Below are 20,631 nucleotides of genomic sequence, written 5' to 3' on the forward strand. Positions count from 1 at the left end.
GAGTGTTAGAGAGCAATGATGCAAAATTCATGAAGCGAATGGGAGAGTTTGTGCCAGCTCAGAATACGAAGCGTTTGGGACTCAAAAGCCTGTGCAAGGAAACACACTGCGGTTTCAAACATGCAAATGGCTTTTAGAGTTGCAAGCAATAAAGCACAGAAATGACCCTTCTGAGTCAAGTCCACCCTTCTGCCAAACACGCAAACAAATACTATATTAGTGGTAGCCAAAACACAAGGGTAAAAAAAGGACAGAAAAGGAACTTTCAAGAGAACTTTAAAATGTCCTTCCATCGCCATTTTAATAGCTCCGTTGTTTCAACTGGCTTTAAATACACTGAACAATTAACTATCACTTACTTTTTGTAAGCATTTGCTCAGTACTCCACCTTGTTAATCAACCCCATGCTTTATGCATATTGAGGCATTTGAAAAATTATCCAAACATCAACAGTCCTAGAGACCATTACAGGCTGTCACCATGTACTCAGCTAGCCCTTCACCCGCCTGCGGTCCACAGGCAGGCGGCTTCTGCCCCGCCGTCCACTCCACACACACCAGCACCATCCTCCTCTTGGGCTGTTCTACAGTTAGAAACAGGATTTCGGGACTTTTAAACTGGGCGTGCCCTAAAATTAATTGCACTATCCTGGAAACATGTGTGGATGAAACTATTATCTCCAGGCGTAAATGCGGGAGTGTTGCCCAATACAAAAATATCAGGTTATTTTTAGGTCACCGCAGAAGCTCACGGCTTGGCCGCCGGCCTTTTACAGGCTCTAATCGCCAAGCTGTTCACCATTTTCTGTAATTAAAACCGCCCATTCCGCCCTCCGCCCCGCGAGCAGCCTGGCGACAGCTTTCGCGGGCCCGACCCCCCGCCGGTGTCGGCCCCCGCACCGCGAAGGCACCTACCGGGTTAGTGCAGCCCAGACCCGCCGCCCCGGCCGATGCAGACCGATCCAGCTGCCACCGCGCCGCCGCCACCCAGCCCACGGCAGGAGGGCGCGCAGCCGCCCTGGCTGAGGGGAGGCGGGCAGCGGAGCCACCTCCCCCGTCCTGCGCTGCCGCCGGGCGCCGCCTTCCCGCCTACGGCGCGAACGCGTGGTGCTTCGGGCTCGCCTCAGCGGCCGCGCGGCCACCCCGCGACCCGCTGGTAGCCTTCCACCGAGCTGAGGCCGGGAGCCTCCCAGACGCTTTATTCCTGTGAGAAAAACGTTGAAAATTCGAGGAGAAAACCCCCGATTACCGCTGTTAGGTGTTAGAGACGGGGGAATCCCGAGGGAGAGGGAGCAGGAGGGAAAGTGGCTGTGCTGGAAACCCGCACAAAGCCAGGTCTCCTGAGCACTGCTCACAGGAGTGGCATCCGAGTTTCCTTTCATTTCTGCTTCCTTTGGGTTTGGAGCCAAAAGGTGGTTTTCCTGGGGCAGGTGCTCCCACGGGAAGGGCCCACTGCACGGCAGCCCCTCCGAGGACCCCAGCCCAGGGGGAAGGCAGGGAGCAGACATAGGCAGTGGCTGTGGGGCCTATGGGGGCTCCGTGCGCTTCAGATTGGCCTTTCCAGCTAAATTAAATTGCACAGTGCTCCATTTCCCCATGCGAAATGGCAGAAGTACACACCAGATTTTGAGTCCCAAAGGCTTCAGATTTCTTCAAATCACCTACATTTGCTTTCTTCCTAAAATGTTGGCTTTCTGGGTTGAAAATGCCTACGTTTAAGCTTTTCCTTAAGCTAGAGTTTGTGGAAAATTTAAACAAAACATCCTTTCATGGGTTACATGGAAATTAGTGTAAATAGGTTCTGGCTTAATTGTATTACTTGGCAGCTTGCAAAGAGTCCATCACTTTCACTGTTGTTGAATCTCTTATTCATGTAAATAATCCTCATTAGTGCTTTTTACTGTGAGTAGGGATTACAAAACGGAGACTGGAAGATGTGAGTATGTCCTTCGTGACGGACAGACGGTCTCTTGTGGCATCACAGACAGAAGAATGCACAATCCCTGTGCTCTCCAAAGAGGAGGGCAACACAGAGAGAAACGCTGCTGCAATGCTAGTGCTGAGAGAATCTTCAGGAAGAAGATTACTAATATTTAATTAACACACAGAGCAGATGCTCTGACTCTGCCAGGAACATCCGCCTGCAACCACCATTACTTACATAAATTAAACTGTATCTTAGCTTGGGGACTGGAGGGAGCAGCATGTGTGTGCAGGAACGCCGCCTGCGATTTGAGGGTACCTGTGATTTTGGCAGCTATTTCCAGCACTATGCTGAGGGTGCAGCCCTTGTTTGAGAATGTAAAGCAGAGATTTGACTGAGCCCCCGCACATTTCTGGGTAGCCTCAAATTCCTGCAGAGTTTAAGCTCAAATTAAACACATTTACAACGTTTGTGGATTGTGCAGAAGACCTCTGAGGTCCTATTCATCTCCCAGCTGCCAATCACTGTTGTAAATATTAACAACTATTGAAAACTGAGCACTTTTGCACCGTCAGCACCAGAATGTGCGTCTCTCCATTTCTCATTCTGCGGGCAACCCAGCTGAGCACCCTGGGGAGAGCAGCACTCAGCAGGGCTGCCATCGGGACGCCTCACAGCAGGGCCTGGGAAGAGGGCAGACTCATCAAATTGATTCTGAAGGCCTGGTGGAAGCCAGGTGCCCGGTTCCCACTGCATGAAAATGTGTTGATAATAGTTAAAAAAATCACCATCTGCTATCACAGGGTACTGATAACAGTGGAATAGTGTTACCGGTGCAATATATGAGCACAACTGAATAAGTCACAAGAGTAACTGGCTTTAAACTCATGTAAATACACAGCATTGTTTTGGGCTAAAAGGGACCCAGTGCTATACAGCTGTATTATGCTAGATATCCTCATGGAGAGTGTTCTGCTGTATTAGGAACATAGTTAGGTTATACTGTCCCAAGCTACACATTTCTCATGCTTTTAAATAAGCCAGCTCTGGTACCCTGATGGAAGGGTGTACTTATTTTCAGGTTTAAGCCTGGGGCTTCTGTCCTCTGTAACATTTTCTTAAAAGAACAACCAGTGATGATGAAGAAGTGTTTGGTGAAATACTAAAGATGTATATTGAAATTAGGTATTAGATATTAGTCCAGACATGCTGCATCTTCTAGTTTTAGTTTTCTATTTAGATGTTACCAATTATATCACTCCTTAACACGTAAGGAGTTTGATTCACATTTATTTTTTGTTTGAAAATATTAAAAATTAAATTTAAATTTAAAATGGCAACGTAGGAAATTAGTGACCTGCAAGTCTATTATGTTACTCTTTCATTTAGTATGCTCAGCAATGTATATATATATTTTTCCAAGAGCAGTGAAGCTTCTAAAGTTCCAGTATGCTTGTGTTAAATGAGGTTCTGTTTAGATATTTATGTTCTAGGGAACTGTGGTTTTTGAAAGGAAGAAGGAAAGCATACCCCTGATACTACTAACTTTCAGAGCAATTTTGTTCTGCATTCATTTGAAAATCCAGATGAAAAATTGCCTGTAAAGAAATTAATTCTCTCAACAATTTGTGCCTACATACTCTTATGACAGTCCCTGCTTATAAGGTAAATCCAGTTGGTCATAGACCTCACTTCAGCCATATGGCAGGCGCATATAATACACATGCATGAAACTTCCTGGAGCACCAGTGCATGACTTCATATGGGAAGAAGGGCAATGGTAGACGTAATCTCTCTATTGTTTTAATTGCACAGCATTTAATCCTGATGTTTTTACTCTGTCCACAAAGTAATTACACAAATTCCTCCTGCAGGCCTCCCCGAGTAAGTGAATTCGTCTTTCTACTCACTAATGACAGCTTGAATCTGGCTCTGGTTGCCAAACCCAGCTCCTTCACTGAGGTGGACAGGAAAAGCACCTGCTTACGCCATGCCAGAGCTCAGCAGCAGTAGGTAAGCGAGGCACCGATGCGGCAGGACAAAGAGCTGTGTAAGGACAGCCCTGGCCACCAGCTGCACTTTGTACCAGCCTCTGCAGCTCCATGTTTTGCCTGTTGGAAAAGGACCTGGGGGTGCTGGTCGACAGCCGGCTGAACATGAGCCGGCAGTGTGCCCAGGTGGCCAAGAAGGCCAATGGCATCCTGGCCTGTATCAGAAACAGTGTGGCCAGCAGGAGTAGGGAAGTGATCGTGCCCCTGTACTCGGCACTGGTGAGGCCGCACCTCGAATACTGTGTTCAGTTTTGGGCCCCTCACTACAAGAAGGACGTTGAGGTGCTGGAGCGTGTCCAGAGAAGGGCAACGAGGCTGGTGAGGGGTCTGGAGAACAAGTCTTATGAGGAGCGGCTGAGGGAGCTGGGGTTGTTTAGCCTGGAGAAAAGGAGGCTGAGGGGAGACCTCATCGCTCTCTACAACTACCTGCAAGGAGGTTGTAGTGAGGTGGGGGTCGGTCTCTTCTCCCAAGGAACAAGCGATAGGACGAGAGGAAATGGCCTCAAGTTGCGCCAGGGGAGGTTTAGATTGGACATGAGGAAAAATTTCTTTACTGAAAGAGTGGTTAAACATTGGAAGAGGCTGCCCAGGGAAGCAATTGAGTCACCATCCCTGGAAGTATTTAAAAGACGAGTAGATGAGGTGCTTAGGGACATGTTTAGTGGGCATGGTGGTGTGGGGTTGACGGTTGGACTCGATGATCTTAGAGGTCTTTTCCAACCTTAATGATTCTATGATTCTATGTTGAGCAGCACCAAGATAAAGGCAGCCAGGGGCCTCCCATTTTGTGTGGGAATGGTTCAGCTGAAGACACACCGTGATGCCAAGTCAGCAGCTAGCTGGGAAGGCCACTAAGCCTGCAGCGCGCTGGCAGCTCTGGCGTGTGCAGCTCTGCAGGCAGCACTTGTGCTGCGGTGGGCCGGGAGGCTACGGTCTCCCCGAGAGAAGCTGGGAGAGAAGGCAGGGGGGGTTCCTGCTTGCAGGGCAGGGGCAGATCCTTTTCCTGGCAGGGAGGTGTGTGCAGACCTGCTCTTGCGGCTGCAAAGGCACCACTGAAAGGCTGCTCTGGTCCCTGCGTGGCCACGGCAAGGACATCTCTGGGGTGACGGATCCGCGCCGCCGGGCAAAGCCCTCCTGAGGACTAGCTGGCGCTCCACCACTGCTGCTGCTGTGGGGAACAGGCTCCCGGGCAGCGCCTTGCCGAGGTGCCGGCCTGTGCTTGCCGCGGACAAAGTGTCCCGAGGCGCAGCCCGATAGCCGGGGCCCCGAGGGAGGAGGGGGGTGAGGCCCGGGAGTTGGCCGGGCCCCGGGGGAGGGAGAGGGGGCCGCGCTTCGGCCTCCCCCGGCGGCGGCCGTGGGCCCGGGGCAGCGCGGGCGGCGCCCAGGCCACGTGTGCAGCCGGCGCCGGGCGCGCGGCAGCGGCGCCACCTGTCGGGCGCGCGCCGGCCGCGGGGAGACCGCGGGGCCTGGGGCGGGAGACTGGCCCCGGCGGCGCCCCCGGCAGCCCCGGTCGTGGAGCCCTCCGCCGGAGAGCGAGGAGGCCGTGCCCGCTGCAGTAGTTGCGTTTCCCGGGAAGGGAGAGCGCCGGCCGGCCGCGCCGAAGGGCGTTGTGGTAGCGCAGACACAAGTGGTCAACGTGCGGGGGTGGGTGGGGAGAGCGGCGGCGCCGCCCCCCTGAAAGAGGCCTGGCGGGCGGCTGAGCACCCAGGCGGTAGCGTGGCCGAGTGGTCTAAGGCGCTGGATTTAGGCTCCAGTCATTTCGATGGCGTGGGTTCGAATCCCACCGCTGCCAAGCTGTTTTGTCCCCGCGGCGGCGGTGGCTCCTTTTCGCCGCCCGGTCAGCGAGGCCGCGTTGGAGGTGAGCGGGAGCGGTCCGGCGACGGTACGGCCTCCACTGGCCCGGCCGGGCCCGGCGCCCCCAGGCCGCGCGGGGTGGGTGGGTGTTGGGGGTTGCCAGTCATACTCGTTAAAATGGAATTGTAGAAAGTGGTGGTACGTACTGGGGAAAGTGGATTCTCCTCCCTGCGTGTCTTTTGGCTTAAAATCAGAAATACTAATTTCGGCAGGTCTGCCTTTCCGTGCCATGTTCGAGTTACTGCACCCTCAGCCTCCAGGCCCTGCACCTGGCCTTTGCTGCCTGTCCTGGGCTGAGGCAACTGAGGTGAAGTCTAGGCGCTCTCACCTCCAGAATTCTCAAATCCATCTATGATTCCCCCCCCCCCCAATTCCTCTAGATCTCTCTCATCCCTGGTACTGTCTCCCAAGCTTGCTCTTTCTGCTCGCATCATGCTCCTGATTGTTCCCTCCCCATGTTACAGGCTGGAAAAGATGCAGATGGGAAGAAGATTTCTGTGATAAATTGCCAGCGTGAGTGGCGGACGGGAGGGAGTGGGGCCTTCCAGACCCCCTGTTCAGGCCCATTTTAGCTGAACAGTAATTCAAAAAGCACGTTGTTCACTTCAGCTACTGCAGGGATTTGCTCAGTACAACTGCTGTACTTCAGAAATTAGGTGCAAAAACATAGTTGTACCTAAAGTTCAGCTGATAAGCAACTAGACTTTATTATTATTTATTATTTAGTTGTTGTCCTCAATAACTACAGGAGGTAAAGGAAGCAGTACAAAGATCAGCGCAACCCATAGTGGCAGACTCCTCTACTGTGACATAAATGCACTTAACTAATGTAACTTAGTTAATAACTTCCAATTTAACTAAAACACAGTTTTGACTCGTGAAAAACCATACCTGCATGTACCCCCTAGGCCTCCGAACTGCCGTGAGGTGCTGTCACAGATGGCTCTGCATCCCAGGGGTAGGGCGGGGAGCAGTTCTGGAACAATGTGCACAGAGGCACAGGACTGACTTCAGCAAAGTTTCAAGTACACGTTTATTTTCCCTCATATGCAGTGATACAGCTAATTCACTAAAGAAACCCACACAGTGTGAACTCTCTCTGTATGGCTGGTATATGTTATTTACAGTAATCTGTCTGTCCCTTTGCTTGTTCCTCAGTTCCCCAAGGTAGTGAGCCATGGCAGCAGCTGTGGTCAATCCTTCTTATTTTAGCCATTTTTCTTCACCGGTGAAGCACTGCAGGCTGGCTGTAGCTCTTGTTCTTTCTGCAGGTTCTCATTTACTTCAGCAATCAATTTGGAAAGTTGTTTTTTTGGTGTGAAATAAACAGAGGCAACAATCTTGACTCCAGTCTGTTTCAGTGATTTGGCCATAATTGTTTGCTGTATTTTAATTTCTCAAGTACAGCTACTGATATGTTACGACTTTGTTTTTAAATCTAAAAATAACTGCCTGTTTATTGCATTGGGGCCAGTAACTATTGTGGAGATTAGAATGATCCAGGTAGGAGTACTGTGACTGAGTACCTGAAGTTTATGCAAGTCAGTCTTGTGTCTCTTTAAAAAAATGCAAAACTGAAAGGTCATCAAATCTTAAAGAAAGAAAGATCAAACTAAAACTAACAATTAAAGAAAGCAAAACTTTGAGGAAGATGTGATGATTCGGGGCTTCCGGTCTGGTTTTAATGTAATGGTCCACAGAATCAGCAAATGCAAACTTCTCTGGGCTGTACCCTAGCTGACTCTGTGCCTTGTCTATTCGAAATGTATGAGTTATAGAAATGTTCTGTACCTATAGGGCAAAAGAGTCAACATACAAAGATATGAATACATAGGAAATCGGAACAAAGTCTGTAAATGGTAGCAAAGACACAGTTAAAGGAAATGTAAAATAAAAAAACCCCACAACATTGTATCAATGTCCTATTGACAGGTCACATTATTTTTAAAATTGTTCACTCAAAAGGAGAATCTTGAAAGCCCAAAGAGGAGTAAAACCTGCAAAGCAGAATCTTCTAGTCTTGAAAACGTCCATAAAAAATGTTCTGCACTCTTGTTTATGTACCTAAGGAGGCAGGTAAAAGCCATCGCTTAGGTGCCTAAATATCTTCAGAAATTAGGGCCCAACTGACCAGCCAAAGCCATACAGGATACTGGGCCTTGGAAGGAAGGAGCTGAAGCAGCCTCTCCCAGATTGCAAGCATAAGCTCTTATCTTTACAAAGACCATATGGTAATGAGCATAATATATTGCCTAAAATGTATGACACACACATTTGCCCTGGAAACCGGAGGCTGAAGTAGTACTGTGTGGATTTTACTTTCTACTGACTTAATCTTAAATTGTACCTCAGTATTAACATGTATGTAAGCATCCTGTGAGAATTAAGGGGGGTTTATAAACAAAGACTTTACCTCATTTCTGGTCAGCAGTGGGGACAGTTCAACAAATGGCTTCAGCATCAGATGAAGGTATTCCATTATCATGGCTGCATAACAAAAGATTTCTACTTGAGGTAAGAATAGTAAATTGCTATGCCATTATGATTTTGGCGTATCTTGCACTGTATATGATAGTGAAGGATAATCACGTGCCTAAGAGCTCAGGGCACTATTACTAACATCAACAGGACTACCTGCTCACACGGGGTTGCATTTAATCTTAATACGTCAGTCAGCTTGAATTAGGGCACTTGTGTGAAAAGGGTTTGGAGGGTTGGTGACAGGTCTAGTGAAAAGATCATGAGACTTCATAAAAAATGTAACAATAAAATACTCAAAGTGGGTTTCTGTCTTAGCTGCACATGGGGTTTGATTCTGGAGAGAGCATGGGATACAGGAGAACAAGAAATTTACCCATCCAGCAAAGCAGATACTCTTCAGCGTATTTCATGAAGTCATGGATTTTTACGTTTAACTTTCTATATTTATACCCTTAGCTCCACAAAGTTATACATCTGTTAAGTCCTACATAAAACCTGGTTTTGTGGGACTTAACAGATCATTCTGGTTTCAACATGCTGCATAGAGCTGAACTTCACCCCTAACTGCTGCACACTAGATGAGCCCACAGCATATTATTTTTATACATGAAACTGAAAATTGTAGGCAAATTAAAAAACCCGAAAACATTATATTACAATTAGGAATGAGGGTAGAGTGGACAGGAAAGAGAGATGTTGATAAAATATATTTACCTGATGCATAAACTAAGGAAGTAGGAATACGTATCCATGGTTTACTGCAACCTAATCTTTGAAACTGAAAGAAATTTAAAAAACAGTGAAAAAAACAGAAACCTCAAACAAGTTTTAAAGTTTCAATACAGAAGGTATTTGTGGAAATATTTACTGATGAAACAGAAAAATTCATCATTGCTGTTAGAGTTTTCATTTTTCGGGGGATTCCAGTTAAATGTCACATACAGACACTATGTAATTTTCAAGTGGCGGTCTTAAAAAAAGGAAAAAAAAAGTTTATAATAATTGATCAAAGTGTCATGGTGTGCTGACACCTAATTTAACATTATGACATATTTATTTTCAAGCCCATCATTAACAATAAAGTGATCTTTTGAAAATAATGTATATTACAGATTAATAATTAGCATTTCTGTTTTTTGTCCACCCAAAATAGCCACCTTTAACAGATGTGTGCCCAAGAAATGAAGATAATGGCAGCTCAAAAGAGGATACTGGTTTAGCTGGTCCTTTGGTCTCAGTGAAGACAGTTGCTTTAATGTAGTATTTTAGGTAGGCTTTGTTACAGCGTTAATCACACTGAACTTCAAGCAGGAATTAAACCCACGTTCAGAACAAACAGCGCTCTCACACCCAAAGCAAACATACCAAATGTAACATGCACACAAAAGCTGGAGCTGGGTACAGTCAAAGAAGTTAACGTGTTTGGAGATAAAGTATGTATTGTACGTACAAGCGGAGTTAACCATTCAAAAAGGTTGGATTTTTCACCATCATTAATGAAATACACCTGGCCACTCTGTTAAAGAGGTAGAGAAGAGACAAGTTAGTAAAAATAATACTGCATATATATTGACTTCTTTTTCTTTGTCTCATTCCTTATGAATAGTTTAAAAATAATACAGCAATATAAAATATGCATGGATGTACATACAAGCCAACAAACTATCTACACGTGTTTCAGTCAGTTACACTAATGTGTGCAATGAAATTGGTGGACAAGTGGTTTATGTGATTAACATGCCTTGGTATAATTTATTTATTACAGATGTGCCTACACAGAAGGGCTATACTGACTATGCAGAGATTACCAAACGCACTGAAAGTGGTGCCATATCTAACTTGTGCTGGTAACACATATTCACCAAGTGGTGGGACACGTTCTGCTCTCAGTCTAGCTAAGACTCATTGAAATCCATAAGACTCCATCTGTGTAACCAAGGCGTAAGTTACCTCTTTCCCTTTGCTTTCAGGGTTTTAGAAAAAGTAGTTTAATCTGCTTTGAAAATCTTTCTCATATACTTTAAGGGTAGTGCTTGTAGGTCAAATAAAAAACTGTGTTTACAAGGAGGAAAACAGTTGCAACTATTTTTGAAATCAATGAACCCCCCAAAAATGTGCTTTTATTTGCATATGGTATGGGAAGAACTGATTATCACAGTTCAGAACATTAGGGCTGGATCTATATACAGGGCAACAGGGGGTAAATCTGCCTGAACTTGAAGTTTCATTTCCGACACAGCAAACGTCCTTTGCTCACCTTCCAGAAATGGCAAATATTATGTTACAAAAATGCAAAGATGGAGATATTCTTACAGAACTGAATATTCCAACTCTTAACACACTGCACAGCCAATGCTGCCAGTTCCCACACTGTTCATAGCACATTTGTCAACTAAATACAGAGACAACAACATAAGCTAAAGGACCATAACACATACATTAATTACTGCTACTACAGTAGTTACTATAGTACAGGATACAGTGGCAGGATCCACTGTCAAATGAAAACTGTGGTGGTTTTATTGTTTACTTACAGCTATGTAGTTCTTTTCAGGGGTAAGAGCTTCAGCAGCTAGAATTTGAGCTTGTACAAGGTTCTCTGCGTGCACCCAGTTCATTTTAGCAGAAGGATCCCCAAACTTGAAGCTAAGTAGCCCTCTCTCAATATTCTTCTATAGACATAAACAAACATGCAACCAAAGCAAAATGGGTTTTAAAATGAGGTACAGTGCGCTTTCTTGTCCAGCTAAATGTAGCTTTGTCTCTACTTAAAAAAAATACATGAATCAATTAAAAAGAATCAAGAGGAGTGCAGAGAGCTCTAGAAATACTGCTCTTGAGGAAGGATCAAAGAACGTATTGAACACAATACATCCTGAATTTACAAAAATACAAGTCTATTCTAAGGATAATTAAAATATTGTGTGGAAAGGTAAGATACTGAATGGATCACAAGTATTCACAAATTTGGATCAAATTTAACAAATAGGTTTGGCTGGGAAAAAATGGAAAGTAATGCTAGGTGTCACATTTTTCATTTAACAGGTACATTTTAGAAACTGCAAGATGTGACAGTTGCACAATGCCTTAAAATGGGCTCATAATAAATAAGCTTAAAATCTTAAATAAAAATTTAAAAAGACTATATTTTTATTGGAGGCTAAAGAAAACAACTCAGATTTAACTGAAATGACATTTGCCAGTCTTAAAAGTTATTTTATTTAGAAGATGATAAAGTGTATTTTGGCTGACTTCAGTATAATTCCCTACCTCAGCCACAAACCAGAAATATTTATTATGTGGTAAGCTTGAATGTATTCTTTCCTCAAAGCTGTGCGTAACTTTATATTGTGCTGATGCTTTTAAAGTAACTGACTCATACAATTCTACAGGGATCATATTCTAAATACTGTACTAGTCCTACAGTTTAAAAGACAGCAAGTGAAAAAACATGAGCACCTCAGCTGTTTGCCCTTCAGTAACCTATTGTACCAGAAGGTGCTTCCAACTCCTTACCTTGTTTCATTGGATAGTGAAAGCTGTTAAGAGTTGAGACTGGAAATAAGATATTTTGCCGTATCTCTTTTCATTAATATTTTAAACTATTTGGTGTAAGTTGCATGCAAACAGACATTTGAAATCTCATAGATTGGCCTGAATCTTATAATTATAGTAAGCATTAAGTTATAAAGCTGGACTTACATGTGTTTGTATTTCAAAAAAAGGCTTTTTTAATGTACTACACATTCTTTACAGATATAATACAGTGCCTGTTAACAAAAGTTATAATATCCTCAACAGACAATTGAATTGTTGACTTGCTGCCCAATAAGAAGGTCAGTCAATTTATAACACAAATAAATTATGCTGTTGTATATCATAGAAAATTCTGCTGATTAAAAAATTACAATACATACTGCTAGCCTTGGCAAGTGTCTTTGCTCTTCTGGTCCATAGATTCCTGGTGGGCGAAGAACACACGTATAGAGTATTCCACCTCCTAGAAGAATTGGTAAGACCATTCCTCAGTGACTTTCGCATGACTACGTTATATCTTTGTATGAACGAAAGACTGTGGTAGCAGAACTTATTCTGAAATAAACTAACTTCACTAAAGATTCAGAGAAGTCCTGCCAGCATAGTCAGATTCCTAGAAAATTACCAGATATTTCAAAACCTCTTTCTAACCAGTCCTTTGTCTCTGTGCCAAAGCAGTGAATGAATGTGCCAACTGGTGATGAGTTTGCTGAAGCGAGCACGTTACTGGTAAGAAAGTGGAATGAAACCAACTAATCTCATACAGAATTACTGATGGGAAACAGTGACTCACTAGCAGTACAAGATAGAGCTGAAAGGTTCTCAAGAGTAGGCACAGCCAGCTCCCACTAAAGAGGCTACAGAACTGCTACAGAAGCTCTTGATAACTTCAGTGGGAGAAAGTAAGGACCGTCATAAAAATCCAATCGCTTCCCAAGTATATCAGTTGGCTGGTTCATCATCTGCTAATAACTGTTCTTAATAGTACTTGAAAACATGCAAAATACTCAATCCTGCTATGGCACAGGATCAAAATGGGATGTTTGGAACAATGACATTCTAGCTTCACTGAGAAATGCAGAACTGTGTATTGCTCCTAAAATGAAGAGGGTCTTTGGTGTGAAGAGTTGCTGAGAAAAGAGGAAATAAGGAAAAAAACCCTGTATTTTTTAAACTAATTCTATTGGAATGGAATGCCCATCAATGACTTTCTATCTCTTTATAGGCCTCTGCAAGTATCAAGTGAAGACATTCTTTTCTGTAAGTTGTCCAGAGCTAAATTTAGCTTAGTATCACTTGGTCACATAGAATCATGTTGCACTTCACATTAACTTGTTTTGACTGGCAGTTACAGTATCTCACTGGTGACCTTAAGTATTCAAGTGTATAACTGGCTTCCTCAACGTGGAAAACTTTGGGAAGCGCTATTAAATAATTCCAGGCTGTAGTATCAGGTGGCTTCTTCAGATTTTAATATAGAACTCGAGGGGGGGGGGGGTAACAATTTAATCAGCATTCATGTTTTACTTATGTTGCATAATACAGTGACATTAAACACTTGTTTTTGTTTAATTTATAGCTGTCTTCGTCTTTTCAATTAACATACTGAACTCATTGCTACCATGCTAAAACCTTTTACGGACACTGTAGGAACTTAAAAACAATTGAAAGTGATTTTTAAGTGAAAATCGTTTAGTGTGTGAGAGGGGGTAGATAACTTGATTTCATAATTACTGGACAATCTCGTCCAGGATTGATTCAGGATACAGGATGTTAGTGAGGAACAAGAAGAAGAGGAGGAAGAGTAAATTCCACCATGAATTCATGCTAACACAAAAGTACCTGCTAGTGGAGTTCCATTAGCTGCTAGTACCATTTGTTCTGCAATTGATTTGGTTCTGGAATAATGATCAACATGCTACAGAGAAAAAGCAAATATGTTTTTATCTATTCGTGAAATGACAGAGCAGAGGGGCATCTCTTCTCCACTAGTTTTTACTTAGCAGATGGCAACAAATACCTCAAAATACTGAAGCTGTAGGGTATTAGTTTGGGATAAAACACATGCATATTGCTAAGGTAAGCAAGCATTTTTGTTTATGCAAACCCAGTTAATTAATTTCAGCACATGTGAGAAGCAATAAATATATGTATGCTTTGAATGCTGCCAAGAATGTAATTGATCACTATGTTGTAATCTGGATTTCTTTTTCAGGTAACGGAAAAATCAAAAGCCAAGTTTTGAAGACATTCCAATTGGTCTGAATTATCCTGTTCACTTTCTTGTGGCACTGTCCCACAGAAAATATTATTTGATATATTATTCAAAATATTACTCAATATTTTCTCTACCCATCTCTACTTCTTGAAAGACTGTGAAGTACTTGATGGAGGGAGGAGGGACAGAAAAACCAACTGTGTATGCAAAGCACCCAGAATTACTTTCTCCTCTTTAATTAAATGCAATAAAACCATATAAAAATAGGCTGCTTTTCCATATCAGCTCTACGTTGAATATATGTCATCTTCAATAAGGGAGAAACAAAAAAACCACATAAATAATAAATGGCTAAAGAGGCACCAAGCCGAATAACACAATCCCTATGTCCAGGTGGAATTTCATTAATGTTAATGGGACACTGTGTGGGTTATTTTCCAAAATGAAGGCCTTGATAGGAAACAAAGAAATACATACTGCAGTGTACATAAAACTGATGTGTCAAGGTTGTGAATAGCATCTCCAAAGAGTGTAAAGAGTTTTCTTTCTTCTTTCTTGTACCTGGGTTCTGGCATCAGGCAAAACATGGTCATGAAAATTCCAGGCTTTTTCAGAAACACAAAAGTAAACAAAGAGGAAATTTGAAAATATAATACGACCAAAATACCTTTTCAATTGGAAAATATGGCACAGTGTCCTCGTCACCGTCTTCAATAGGAAGCCCTCCAAACACCACATTTACTGTACTGGTGTATACCAATCTAGCGATGTTCCTTTGTTTGCAGGCTGCGGCAACGTATAAAGTAAATTAGTTGAGTGGAAACTGAAACAATATGGGAAAAAAGTTTGTATGACCTTTTTCTGAGAAACTGTCAAATCTTAAAAGAGCAAATTCTTCCATTTTATGATTGGGCGATTTAAAATGCAAAGCACATTTAAAGGGAAGGCATCAGTGTGCTTTATAATCTGGCACATCCTAATCCGGATGCTGTAAACTAACACTGTGCCTCTGGCAGGGCTGCGATGGGCTTCAGCTCCAGCCAAGCAGGTGGCAGAAGTCCATCGGCTTCAAGGGCTGCCCGCTACCTGTGCGCAAGCTATTAGATAGCAACGAGGTTTACTGCTACAAAACACACATGGAAGTAGTTAACTCCTTACATGGGTACGGATGCTGACATCAGGTCAAACGCCGTTACGAAAAGCTGAAGTAGTTGAACTACAGTGCTGGCTCTTGTATCACACCCCATAGCAGAATTGAGCTTAAAAAAACCCCAGTGACATGTTTCCTCATCTTCTGCCAAAAATGTAAAGTATTTGGTAAAAAATAGTGTGTGCCAAAAAAGCCAACTGGCTTTTTCCAAGTGGTATAATATTTTGATATGCTATACCAACACCCAATGGCAAGGTTAGATACATACCATCAATGATGAATCTTGTTCCATGAATGTTTACAGTTTCAATCTCTTCTCTGTGCAACTAGGAAAATAAAGAAATTGTGCATTAATAATAAATAAATAATATAATAATAATAAAACATTTTAAATTCAATAGGGGGATGTTATAAATGTCCCCAAATAAAGGTAATGAGTTTAGTGCTTTGATTATAAAAAAGATCATTTAGACTGCTGTTTCAGACTTCAAGAAGTCAAATCATTATTTTTAAACTACGCCTGTATTTTTCTTGTATTCTTACAGACTAGCCTGCTTGAAGCGAAGAGAATCGCGGTGCTTCTAAATATACATTTCCAGTTACTAGACGTCGTGCAGCAGTATGTTAAATATCCATGTTTCAGTAGCACTTCAGTGACCAGTTGCCTCTACCCAGAGCAATTCCAAGTATGCATTGCTCAATTGCAAGTATCTTTGGATGAGCCATTCTATCCAGCTAAGGTAATTTAACAAAAGGAACTTCAGTAACAAGGTAAAAAAGGGTGGGTGTGTTTGTAACTTTAATCATAAAAATTGTGGCTCAGAGTCCTACATCAAGTACACCCTTACAGCTTTTTACCCAATGGCGAACAATTAAGACTTGAAATGAAGCCATTGTGATAATCTAGTTATATAACATAATTTATAATTCAGTTCCGGTTTTGTTCCTCCCAGTGACCTTGCAGCTAGGAGTTCCACGTGGAAGGTTTAGGGAAGGATCAGGGTTTTGGAGGGAACCTGCCTCCTTTGTCTTTCCTTTTGTCCTTGCACTATTTCAGAACTCTTCAATGCCATTTCCAACTCAAAAGCCCTCCCAGGCGGCTGGTAGAGCCTCTAATGGTGAGGAAATCATTTCACAAGTAGGAAAACGGTACAGTAAGCAGACTGCTTGCAGCTAGCACACCAGTTTGCACAGAGCAATTTACCAAAACAGCATGGACGTGGATTCAGGCTCTCAGGATAATCTGAAGAGCGAAAATCTAATGTGGTGTTACAGCATCAAGTCTCTCATGCTCAGTGTGGGTGGTCACACAGAAAAATACAAAACTATTTGGACTCACTTGCTCTCTTCCTGACATTCCATATGAAGCTACATGAAACACACAGTCAGCCCCTTCACAGGCTGCAAATATGGCATCATAATCCCTGACATCTGCCTGTAATACATAAGAAAAGATATTTGGACTTGAAAGCAAAGCTGCAGGTTAGCATTTGTCATATAGAGAGTTAGCACAGAGGGAATGCATATATATAAAATTGTACTTACTGTACGTCCTGGGACTGAAACTAGGCCCGTTTTCAGTACTTGCAGATAATCATACTTGCTTCCACAGAACTCAAAGGACTTTAAAAACATTCGTTAAGCCTCATAATACCCCTATGTTCATTCTACAGGTGATACACTATGGCACAGATGAGGGCAGCGGCTGGGTCCTGAGGAGCACTTCAGAGTCAGGAGGTGAAGCGGGTACTCTGTGCTACACGTTACAGGTTTCGTTGCTTTCCTTATTTCAGACATACTAAAATCAGTTGACAAAATCGTGTGGGATATTCACACAGTTGAAACGGTTATTGAAATGTGCAGTAACTTGCAATTAGGTATTTGGCTTCTGTGAAAACTAGTAAGACATTATGGAAAAGGCAAATGAACCAACTCTGACAGTTGTGAAAATACAATTTATCATACCTGGATACACACTACTCCTTTGGGAATTTCCCAGATAGGCTTGTGTATGTCATACAGAACAACGGAAGCTCCTGCGTTGGCAAGAGCACATCCCAGCTTGTAGCCAAAATAGCCTCCGCCTCCTGTCACCACTGCTCTCATACTTTTTTCATTCAGTGCTCCAGCAGTTCCGTTCACTTTAGGGGTTTGGCGCCAGGGTGTTGCTACCCCACATGGTACAAGTTTTCTGTCAGTGAAGTGCTGTCTTCTATTACCAGACACACGTAACAATTTCTTCTCCATGTTGAAAATTGCTCCATAGCGCTCCTGGATGCAGACGATTCCAGGGAGTTTCATGTTAACAAGCTCTAGTCACACCAGCAAAATTTTACTTGAATGCAACCTGTTTAAGAGAGAGAAAGACAAAAGCAAAACACTAGCTACAAAATTTCAAGATTTCAAAGATTTCTTTTAAAAGACCCATTTAAATTTTCTGCTTAGATTGTTTAAGAGTTTGTTTAATCGTAATTTTCACATTTTACAAACATTTAAAATGTCTGTATACTATAGTAAAGACAGCATCCTGAAAACATGTAACAAGGGTTGCATGTTTTGGACTAAATATTTATTTCCAAATGGTATCCAGAATAATAAAAGAAAAACTAAAAAAAAAAAAAAAAAATCCCTAATGCAGAGAACATGAATTCAGACGTTTTCCACAAGTGGGTTGGAATTAGAATAATGGTACAGACCATAATTTTTTATTAAGCAGAAGAGAAATTGCTGCCTACGTGAAATGCATCTCCTCATCTTAGTTCAATTCGTTCTGGCCTGCATCACAAGCTCAAAGATGGCCTTTAGGGGTCACTTGTGATGCAGGGCCATACCCGAATTGGGAATCTTGAACTGTCAGGAAAACACTAAAGATAAACAAATTGCATTTAAGTTTCTGTGTTTAAACAACAAGCAAGCAGCGCCAAGCAGAACAGCAGCAGAACAACACGTCCCCTAGAGCAAAAGAAATCTTTAATGCCTCTTTCACTCGTCCCTGGTTTATCACAAGGACAGACCTCTGAGAAAAATGACTTTTCAACTCCTTTCTAAGTAGCGGCAGCTGACTGTAAATTAGGAGTGTTTTTACCATTGGCAGCGATGGAGTTGAAGTATGTGAGGACTTCACACGGAAAGAGGAATGCCTGATACTTTTTATCTTTAGGTGGATCAGAGAACAAGGCTATCAAACCCTCACTTTCCAGGGGAACTAGAATAAAACAATTGCTATGTGACAGAAAGGGTCAGTGACTATATTAAGAAAAAAGTAATAGTGAATCATTTATTTCTTAAACGTGGAGGTTTTCCCATCCATACAACAACGGTCAAGGGTTCACCGCAGTCAGACAAGGCATTTTGGAGGCTGTAGCCACCCATTTCCGTAGTCACCACGTCCCTTCACCGTGCCGCAATGAAAGATTAAAAGTCACCCGAGCTCTGCCCCGCACTCCCACGTTTGCGGGGGAAGGCACGCTGCCAGGGGAACGCGGGGCCGGGCGCCGAGGAAACGCGTGCTCCGGCCAGCGGCCTCGGGGCTCCTCGCCGCCGGCGCGGCCGCCACGGCCCGGCCCGGGTCGCCCAGCGGGGAGCGGCCGTTGGGGCTTGTGCCTCCTCCCCCCGCCCCGCTGGGGCTGGGGCCGTTGGGCGCCGCTCGGCGGGTGTCTGCGGGCCGCGGGGTCCGGCCGGGCCGAGGCGCGGGGAGCGGCTCCCCGCCGCACCGCCGGAGACGTGGTCCCGGCCGGGCGCTCACCTCCGCCGCCCCCCGCCCGCCCCGGCACCGCCGCCATCCCCCGCCGCCGCGAGGTGCGGACGCGGCGCGCGGGAGGCCGCGTGGCCCCGGCGGGTCCCCGGCCGGCGGGCCCCTGCCGCCCGCGGCGCCGGGCGGGCGGAGCAGGGCCGGGTGGCCCCGCACGTGGGCCGCACCGGGCGCCTCGGGGTCCCGCAGCACCTCCCGGTGCCGCTCATCCCGCAGTATCTCTGGCATCCCGCTGCACTCACAGGCTGCCGCAGCCCCCCTGGGGTGCCGCAGCCCCCCTGGGGTCCCGCTCGTTCCGCAGCCCCCCTGGGGTTCCGCAGCCCCCCTGGGCCCCACTCATTTTGCAGCATCTTTGGAATCCCACAGCCTTCCTGGAATGTTGCTCATCCCACAGCATCCCTGGGATTCTGCTCATCCCACAGCATCCCCGGGAGCCCACAGCATCCCACGGCATCCCTGGGAGCCCACAGCATCCCTTGGTGGGTCTTACCTCCATGTGTCTTCATACAGCCGCGACCACTGCAGGAAAGCATCCTGTCGGTGGCTAGGGCTCCGTCCACGCTGAGGTACCTGTTGAACAGGTCGTTCAGGAAAAAACCACCGTCTCTCGATTACCGGTTGGATAGTCGTGGCGGGACATGGCTCAGAGAGATGCAGAGCATCAGAAACACCTGCAAAACAGCCGGAACCCCCCAGCAGGAAACTTAATCCTAAACAAACAGGCACTAAGGTCCCTGCCCTCCTGAGCCGGCAGTGGGTGTCTGCTCAGCTCCGTGGTCACTCGTGCCGGGGGGGATGCGAAAAGGGTCAGGAGCTGCAGAGTTTCAGAGTTACCCATCCCAGGCAAAAATTAAACTTTGAACATGTTTACCTCTTCCGTTATAGCTGTGCCATGGCTGAATGTTCGTATTAAATTTTAATCATTTAAAGACACACTGCAATTATGTTAGAGCGTAAGCAACTCGAACAGTAGCCAGCTTAAACTAAGACTCAGTAAAGACTGACAGAAGTGAGACAGCTGGCTCTTCCAAACCGATACTGAAAGTTGTCTTAAAACTTCAAATACTGGATTTGTAATAATGATAAATCAATTGAATGAAGCCAGTTAGTATTAATCGGTACTGTTATAACAGTGATGTAAAAAGCATCTTACCTGAAATAACAAATCAGAGGTTCGGCATTGCAGGACTGGAATAGCGCGACTCCACGGGGACTTGCAACCGCAAAGCCAGCGAATTCCTCGGTTAGTCCCTACTGAGGAGTATCCAAAAAAAGGCCGCAGCCTGCACTTCTCATGGGGCTGCAGTCAACTGCCCGACGTCTCTTCTGAAAAGCGCTGGTGTAATCCGGGATGCAGTCCTGAGCTATTAGTCTAATAAAAGCACTATAGGAAAGATTCATAAATAACTAATTTAAAGCAAAGTAAATGTTTGCATAGTTAAAATGCTGGGAAGTAACTTTATACTTGTGGTTTTCTAGTCTTCTTTTCTAGGGAAACAAGGCTTACGCAGGACCTCCTGCAGGGCTTGTCTGTCAGTCAGCTACGCCTCTGCATTGGTAAATTGTGAACTTAACCGGTTTTAATCAAACTTGCCTAAGTGGATAAAGGTCTCATATATACTGAGGTTCTTTAAGTTTCCTGACAATAGGTAGTGAGGAATAGGAG

General features: G+C 44.5%; 2 protein-coding genes and 1 non-coding gene across 8 annotated transcripts in view; 1 reads left to right on the forward strand and 2 right to left on the reverse strand.

The window, feature by feature from the left end:
- EEF2K (eukaryotic elongation factor 2 kinase) overlaps positions 1-992 on the reverse strand; it is a 36,081-nt gene extending 35,089 nt beyond the window's left edge. For 5 of the 6 annotated variants that reach the window (XM_076350530.1, XM_076350531.1, XM_076350527.1 and 2 more), the window contains exon 1: positions 915-992. The gene's annotated coding sequence lies outside the window, so the exon portion shown is untranslated. Of the gene's footprint in view, positions 1-359; positions 605-914 lie in introns of those variants that run through there. The other variant, XM_076350529.1, reaches the window with a different exon arrangement.
- Positions 993-5,684: 4,692 nt separating this feature from the next.
- Positions 5,685-5,766, forward strand: TRNAL-UAG (transfer RNA leucine (anticodon UAG)). The gene has a single exon. It is a non-coding gene; the product is annotated as a tRNA-Leu (tRNA).
- Positions 5,767-7,370: 1,604 nt separating this feature from the next.
- On the reverse strand, positions 7,371-17,515 carry LOC143166693 (putative short-chain dehydrogenase/reductase family 42E member 2). Its single transcript, XM_076351285.1, has 11 exons — positions 17,180-17,515; positions 16,554-16,649; positions 15,483-15,540; positions 14,732-14,850; positions 13,689-13,764; positions 12,227-12,309; positions 10,844-10,981; positions 9,760-9,825; positions 9,024-9,087; positions 8,242-8,315; positions 7,371-7,619 (listed from the first exon to the last, which is right to left on the reverse strand). The coding sequence occupies exons 1-11, from the start codon at positions 17,513-17,515 to the stop codon at positions 7,371-7,373; spliced, it is 1,359 nt and encodes a 452-aa protein (XP_076207400.1).
- Between the last annotated feature and the right edge of the window lie 3,116 nt (positions 17,516-20,631).

The sequence above is a fragment of the Aptenodytes patagonicus genome, chromosome 13, assembly GCF_965638725.1.
Source record: "Aptenodytes patagonicus chromosome 13, bAptPat1.pri.cur, whole genome shotgun sequence".
NCBI classification, from domain to species: domain Eukaryota; kingdom Metazoa; phylum Chordata; class Aves; order Sphenisciformes; family Spheniscidae; genus Aptenodytes; species Aptenodytes patagonicus.